Below are 7881 nucleotides of genomic sequence, written 5' to 3'. Positions count from 1 at the left end.
TCAAAGTTAAAAAAAAACAAACAAACTCCACTTCTACTGCTTCAATTTTAGAGCACTTTTTCATAAAAAAGAAAGTCCTGTAACCTTGTGGTAGTGCAATGCTAAATTATTGGTGTCACCTTTTATTTCAGCCAGCAATAATATTAATTAATAGTAATATTAAGTTAACATGAAAAGCACTGAGAGAGTGCAGTACCCCGCCAAGGTTGCTAAGTCGTTGGATCATTTCTGATGGCTTAAATCTTGAAAAAATTTGTTGCAGAAATCACGGCGCTACAGAATGTGACCCTTGAATATAGATGTATCCACAAACAAAATGAGCTTGCGCTGAACACAGGTGTATGTTTTGCCTGTGGACGTAATGTTCAGATACTGACTCGTGTGAGCTAAATATGTAGCAGGCGACAGGAATTGATGGGACTCGGAAGCACTCCCACAATTTAATCAGTTGCTCCTTGTATCATTTCCAATGGAGAAGTCCCAATAAGTCTGCAGAGGTCGATTTGTAGTAGGATCACAATGAGCAACGTAGTGTTCACTTGTTGTCATAGTTATAGTGCCACTATTTCACAATGGTGCAGAAATCTTTAACAAACGAATCCCGAGTATAAGCCGCATCACTGCCAAAATCTAATGAGTTGGTCTTTGTGTCACATCTGACCTTCCCTGAAAATTCCATCCAAATCCGTTAGTCCGTTTTTGAATAATGTTGCTAACAGACAGACAGATAAACAGATGCACAGACAGACAGACACATGCACACCAATCGTCACATAACTATACTGTTCCTTGGCGGAGAAGTAATACTTTATTTCAATAGCAACTTTCAAAACTGGAGGTATAGAGGTCCTTTACAAAAAAATAGCCACAATAAACATTCAAATGAGACAATAAAACATAGAAAATGGGCAGCAATTAAAAACTAGAAAAAAACATTCCACAATATTAGACAAATGAGTGTGGGTTTTAGTTCAAATGGCTTACGTGATTTTACACTTGATTATATTTTTCCTACAGCTATCAGCCTACAATGGCAGTAGGTCTCTGGTCTGTAAATGTAGTATGTCTTGCTCTAATGACTCTTGTAGGTTCTTCTTGTGGAGTAATTGTGCATTTTATTAATGCACAATTAAAAGTGCAAAAGTGCAAAAACAGGATTCAAAAAAATAAACAGGTAATGTGTTAAGTGGAGCTACAGTACAGCTGCCATGACTACAGCTCACAAAAACAACCTACAAAAAGTGACACATCATCAGCAGTGACTCCAGAGCTCCTTCCTTTCCTTAAACTCTGAGCAGGACCTCCAGCTGTCCTTCTACAGCAGCTTAAATCTGGGTAGCAGAGGTGCAATTACAGAGTGGGGGAAGGGAGAAAACAGAAAGTCAAAGTACTGAGACAACAATGAAGATCATTAATTACCACTAGCTGTGAAAACTTCCATTTGCTGTAGGCCCAAAACACCCAAAAGTCTGGAAGGAGTAAAGCAGAATTCAGTGCATTTTTCATTACCTGGTGATCTGTGAAAGCTAGTTTTGTTTAGTAAATTAGAGCAGCAGTAAAGCCATCATACAAATAGGAATTGACTTAGAAAGTGTCCATACTGCTTGCTACATCAAGACAATAGAATATATACCTTTAATGTATGGATAAGTGGTGCATATGCAGTCTACACAAATGAAAGACAATCATTTGTTTCATTGCAAAAATCAGCCATAATCAGCAGTCAGTAATAGTGGGAATGTTAATAATAGGTTTTCTGGACAATAAATTGAGTTTAGGTGTTTTAGGGTTAATTATCTGATTGTATGCTGCTTCTGAGCCATACTTTCAGGCTTTAGGACCTGGAGGGGCAAGAATTCCTCGCCCACTGCCCCTGGATTTATATGGGCGGGCCTGGAAATAAGATTCCACAGCAGAGGTTTTCATTCTCTGGAACCGGGAATTTGTCACACACTTCTGTTCTTGACTACATCAACTTCTTCTGGAGGGGGTCAGTGCTGCAGAATCTGTTTGTAAGCAGCTTGAAGACAAACCTGCTGATATTTTCAAAAGACCTAATAAGGTAAGATGAAAGTATTGGGAGTTGGGGGGAGGAAGAGAATCATGGGCTGTGCTCAACTGGTGGGAACTGCCCAGGCATGTGAAAAGAGGCCACAAAGACTATCTGTCTAGCTATCTCTCTCTCTCTATGTGGGAAAATTCCATTGTAGATTTAAGCAGTGTTATTCCTACAAGCTGTTAGGGAGATTTGAAAAGCAAAAATAAAGTGGATCCTGCACAAAACTATAAATGCATGAGAGTCCAGACATTTAGGGAGTTGTCTGTGACTTTTGACCTGATTTCATCTGTGACTGGGAATGTCTCCATGTTACACAGCTGTTTCCATAATAACACATATTATATATTATCTTGATTGATGATGTTGACTTATACAAATTGCTCTGCAGCTGCACTGGAGAATCCCTTTTCATTCATTCATTCTGGTTTCATGTCCAGCACAGTGAACTGTTTGTAAGTGACAAGCTTACAGCGGTTATTATTAGATTTTCTCAGGATATCATGTGCTGTAATGAGAAGATCATTGAGTCATTTGACTTTTAAAGAAACAGAGTTTCACATTGTGAAATGTGGTGCTATTTTGCAGAAACTATTTAAATCACAAGCATTTAATAAATACATTAATCCTTATTCGATTTGCTTAAAGTATTTATAAACAATACAGAGAGGATACTGGTGTAAAGATTATCTGTTAAAAATAATTTAGACAAAGAGATGCAAACATTCACCTTTTAAACGAGACCTGCTTCCTGCATATTGAAGTCAGTTATCACTTCATCTTTCTGTGTTGGCTTTGTGGCTTATAGAGCTTGTAAAAACATGTCTGGGAAGCTGCTGAACTGAGATTCTTAACATGTGCAGTCCGTCAGTGTTAGGTTTGCACTTGGTTCCTTTAATGCCTTTTATTAAGAAGATGCCTGTCAAGTTTATTTATTCGATAAGAGAGCTATTTTCTTTAGAAATCATACAATAGACCTTGACTCTATCTGTAACTGTTCTTACATACAAAGGTTCCTCTGCTGACAGCACACATATGCTCTATTTACGTGGAGTGTAATAAAATCCTGACATTGGCTGAATATGTGCCAGGCCACTTCTCCCATGCCACATGTAACCAATCAGCATCAACCACACACATTCTTCTATAAGAGATTTTTAAAAATCTTTAATTTTTTGCATGGCCAGGTCATGAACAACTCATTCCAGTGTTTTGGCTTAGACACATCCTGCAGCTGTCTACGTGGCTGTTATGTAAGTCTCTACTTGAGGTCTACTTGGATAGATCTACTTTAAGTGGCATGGGCTAACCACCAGTCCTGCTTTCTAAACCTTCAGAGTAAATTTTAAATCTAGCAGAATATGTGCGTCCTGGGTTAGGGAACAATAAGATATTTCAAGATGCTTCAAACTGGAAAAGAACCAACATCTACTCAGGTAACATTCATTTTAGGCAAGTACATGATGTTTGTGACAGTATGTTTGTCTTTCATAGGTTTTCCCTCATTAGCACTTCACCATGTGGGTAACAAACTTGGTGTCCCTGGTTCTTCTGGCCACAGCAGCCTCAGCTGCCACCTCTGCATCAGCAGACAAAGTCCTGAGTAACCACGCCACCATCTTGGCTGACAACAGCGTGAACTTAGCATTCAGTCTCTACCAAAACATGGCAAAGGAGAAAGACGTTGAGAACATCCTCATTTCTCCTGTAGTAGTGGCCTCCTCTCTGGGTCTGGTGGCTCTTGGGGGGAAGGCCTCCACTGCATCTCAGGTAAAGACCATTCTGAATGCAGCTAAAGTTAAAGATGAGCAGCTGCACTCCGGCCTGGCTGAGCTCCTGACCGAGGTGAGCGACCCAAAGACCCGCAACGTCACCTGGAAGATTAGCAACCGCCTGTATGGACCCAGCTCTGTCAATTTTGTGGATGATTTTGTGAAGAGCAGCAAAGAACACTATAAATGTGACCCCTCAAAGATAAACTTCAGGGATAAGAAGAGTGCTGTAAACTCCATCAACGAGTGGGCGGCCAAGTCCACTGATGGCAAACTGCCTGAGGTCACCAAGGATGTGGAAAAGACTGACGGGGCAATGATTGTCAATGCTATGTTTTTCAAACGTGAGTAAATAAATCTATATAGTATTCTATTTTATTCCCTTAAACAGATTCAAAATTAACTGAATATTTTCTCACAGCTCACTGGGATGAGCAGTTTCATCATAAGATGGTGGACAACCGTGGATTTATGGTTTCCCGTAGCTACACGGTTTCTCTTGAAATGATGCACCGAACAGGTAGGTGTCTTATGGTGGGTTCGAACATTTAACATTTAATGTGGTTCATTTAAAAAATAGTAGTTTAATATTTCTGTTTTTATCAACCTTAGATGAACACCATTTTCCATCAGTTCTAGACCATCATAGCTCAGACATCATGGCTGTAAAATTTAAACAAAATGAATAGTATGCATTTCATGATGCAAAAATTACAGTTGGGTGACTGCACAGCTGGGCATGCATTTATTCATATCCTGTGCTGTTTTCATGTAAATATATGGACAACACTACATATGTATAATGGATCCATCATATGTTATCTTGTTGGTAGTTTGGAAAGCGAGAAATTGCATGTGGAGGTTCCCTCAAGTTTTGTCAGGTGAGGAGGCTAATATTTGTAATATATTTTGATTTTTTTCTTCAGGCCTCTATGGCTACCTTGATGACAAATCCAATAAGCTGTCCATTCTGAGCATGCCCCTGGCTCATAAGAAGTCCACTGTATTGTTCATCATGCCTCACCGCGTGGAACCTCTGGAGAGACTGGAGAAGATGTTGACCAAGAAGCAGCTGGATACGTGGATGGGCAAACTGCAGGAGACAGCTGTAGCTGTGTCTCTGCCCAAAGTCAGCATGGAAGTCAGTCACAACCTGCAGGTAAAACTTTTAAGAGTTTCAAAATGACTGGTGGTCAGTCTTCTGTCTCGACACCTTGACATTCTTGTACAGTTTCAGTGTGAGAACACATCTTTCTGCTCCCCTTTAGAAACACCTCCAGGAGCTGGGCCTTACTGAGGCTGTGGACAAATCTAAAGCTGACTTGTCCAACATCTCTGGGAAGAAGGGCCTCTACCTGTCCAGTGTGTTCCATGCCTCTGCCATGGAATGGGACACTGAAGGAAATGAAATGGATACCAGCATCTATGCCACAGATAAGCTGAAAAACCCCAGCCTGTTCTACGCTGACCACCCTTTTATCTTCCTAGTGAAGGACCAGAAGACAAACTCCATCCTGTTCATTGGCAGGATGGTCAGGCCAAAGGGTGAAAAGATGAGAGATGAACTGTAACCACACGCTGACCCAAACTTATAAATTAAATGTCTGTTTGTGTAAGTGTAGATTTTCTACTGTAATATGCTGAGAAAAATGGGAAATGAAATGTAAATCTGATACAGCAGAAGTTCCATTCCGTAATGTCACATGTCCACAACATTCCATGCTACTTGACTTCAAAGATGTATTTAAGCATTTCACCGTGTGTTTTAAGGAACAAAGCATTGTGCACACTTTAAATTTTGAAAGGATATTTGATATCACTATTTGGAATTGTTATTTTTTTGTTATTTTGACAGATCACATTGCAACATGAATACTTAGGTTAAGTATGATTTTCCTAATTGATGCTTTAAATGTAAAAATAAATTTTATTTTAATAGTGTGCACATGAAAAATGGTATCCGTTGTCATCAAGTCTTAACACTCTTTGCAGAAGGTGGACAGTATTCTTACTTTGGGAGAGATTTTAACTTAAAAAACAAACCTCAGGAGCTTTTTATTTCCATCCTTTGCACTGCCACAGGCAACAATGCTGTTCTTTGGTATTAGCTTGCCCTACATAAGATAAGACAATCCTTTATTACGCCCCGTGTCCGGGGAAATTTCCCATGTTACAGCAGCATACATCATACAGTAGAGCAACAATAGCAACAGTAAACAACAACAATATAATGATAATCATAATCACAATCACATGCACTGGTCCCCACTAGGAAAGAAATCCAACCAAGGCTATTATAATAAGAACTACATGTATGACAATGTGAGCACGCGTGGTTTGACATCACAAAATATGAATGGGTTGTTAGAAATTTCTGTTTTTGCAATAAAAGTATGAAAAACAACCTTGTTCCAGGTTCTGGCCCTTTTCTTTTCTACACAATACTCTTGATTTGCTGGGTTGCAGTAGCACTGTGGCCTTAGCTGGAGACGGGCCTTGAAAAATTGCAGTAAGGGTGATCATATGGCCTCATGGTAAACACTTTATCCAAAACCTTTAAATATTTAGTCCCTAACAAATATTTGGACACATCCAGATGTATGCTGCAACCGTTTCAGCCAGCAAAACCCTTGATAAAAGTCACATCAGCAACCTCCCACATGGATGTTTGCATGGCATATACGATGATAGCTTTAGCACAGCCAATAATGAAAAAGGAATTATTTAGTGGGAAACAAATAACCAAAAAGGTTTGATCAGGTTAAACTGGTTAAATGGAAGGTTAAAAGAGAGCAGTGCCTGTAAGGCCTCATTTCAACCAAAGAGAACCAGGGTGCTAGCAATAGAAAAGGGGGTTAAGTAAACACCAGAGCCTCAGTATTTTGCCTTTATTCCAGTGCATGGTGGAATTTTTAAAGTTCATTACACCATCTAGAGGCCATCTGGATTCACAACATGGAAAAGGTTGTTTTTCAGCAATGTCTGTGTAGGTTCTCATTCATCCAGGTCATGGTTATCCAAAGTAGTTTAAATCAATCCACTGGACTTTAAGAAAGTTCCTTGAAGACGTTTCACCTCTCATCCAAGAGGCTTCTTCAGTTCTGGTGGTGGTTGGTGTTGCCTCAGCTTTTAAACCTCTGTGAGGTGTGTTCAGGGCTATTATTCTAATGACCAAGACTCGTCTGACTACTCAACGATGGTCGTTGTGAGTATCGGTGGGGGTCGTTGAAATGCACAAATGTCACTGAGCATTCGTGTGCTAATGGTGGTCATTAGGATGAGTCTGCTGAGTAGTTCTTTTGTGGAGTTTTGAAAGGACCTGATTGTAAATTGGTGAAAGATGATGTCGCAGACCACCTGTTCAGAAATGGCTTCTCTACTTTGACATTGATCGCTTCTTTCACTCCTCTCTCAAACCATCTGTCCTTCCTGTCCAAAATCTGAATATTGGTGTCCTGAAACGAGTGTCCTTCTTCCTTAAGGTGAAGGAAGACTGCCGAATCCTGTCCTGAGGAAACGGCTCTCCTGTGCTGAGCCATGCCCACAGCCATGCGCTTGTTAAATGGCTGTTTGGTTTCCCCTGTGTAGAGATCTGAGCATTCCTCGCTGCATTCAACTGCATACACCAGGCTGCTTTTCTGGCTGTGTGGTGTGGGGTCTTTTGGGTGGACCAGTCTTTGCCTGGGCGTGTTATTTGGCTTAAAAAGACAGGGATCTGGTGTTTGTTGAAAATTCTCCTCAGTTTTTCGGACACACTAGACACATATGGGATCACTATATTGTAGTGCCTGCTCTCCTTCTCTTCCGTCTTCACTGGGTTGTTCTCCTTTCTGGATCTTGTGTGAGCCTTCACAAAGGTCCAGTCAGGGTATCCACAAGTTTTCAGTGCCCCTTAAGGATTGAACTTTGCTATCAGTGACATCTTTGCATTTCAATGACCCCCACCTATACTCACAACGACCATCGTTGAGTAGTCAGACGAATCTTGGTATTGGTCATTGGAATAATAGATGTTAACAGATGTTTTTCAGTAATGTTATTGAAAAAAGTGGG

General features: G+C 40.3%; 1 protein-coding gene across 1 annotated transcript; it reads left to right on the top strand.

Moving 5' to 3' along the window:
• Nucleotides 1-1877: 1877 nt before the first annotated feature.
• Nucleotides 1878-6232, top strand: serpinh1a (serpin peptidase inhibitor, clade H (heat shock protein 47), member 1a). The gene is made up of 5 exons (XM_022196609.2): nucleotides 1878-2062; nucleotides 3551-4172; nucleotides 4250-4348; nucleotides 4755-4987; nucleotides 5097-6232. The coding sequence occupies exons 2-5, from the start codon at nucleotides 3575-3577 to the stop codon at nucleotides 5397-5399; spliced, it is 1233 nt and encodes a 410-aa protein (XP_022052301.2). The 5' UTR covers nucleotides 1878-2062; nucleotides 3551-3574; the 3' UTR covers nucleotides 5400-6232.
• Nucleotides 6233-7881: the final 1649 nt, after the last annotated feature.

This window comes from Acanthochromis polyacanthus, chromosome 17, assembly GCF_021347895.1.
Source record: "Acanthochromis polyacanthus isolate Apoly-LR-REF ecotype Palm Island chromosome 17, KAUST_Apoly_ChrSc, whole genome shotgun sequence".
Classification (NCBI taxonomy): Eukaryota; Metazoa; Chordata; class Actinopteri; family Pomacentridae; genus Acanthochromis; species Acanthochromis polyacanthus.
Note: the sequence above shows the minus strand (reverse complement) of the source record. Positions and strands in the feature narration are given on the sequence as shown.

Bases quoted from the DNA above. Each gene is read 5' to 3' on its own strand.
- serpinh1a (XM_022196609.2), top strand. From the start codon at position 3,575: ATGTGGGTAACAAACTTGGTGTCCCTGGTTCTTCTGGCCACAGCAGCC. The intron at 4,173-4,249 runs GTGAGTAAATAA...ATTTTCTCACAG, and splicing joins CAATGCTATGTTTTTCAAAC to CTCACTGGGATGAGCAGTTT. The intron at 4,988-5,096 runs GTAAAACTTTTA...GCTCCCCTTTAG, and splicing joins AAGTCAGTCACAACCTGCAG to AAACACCTCCAGGAGCTGGG.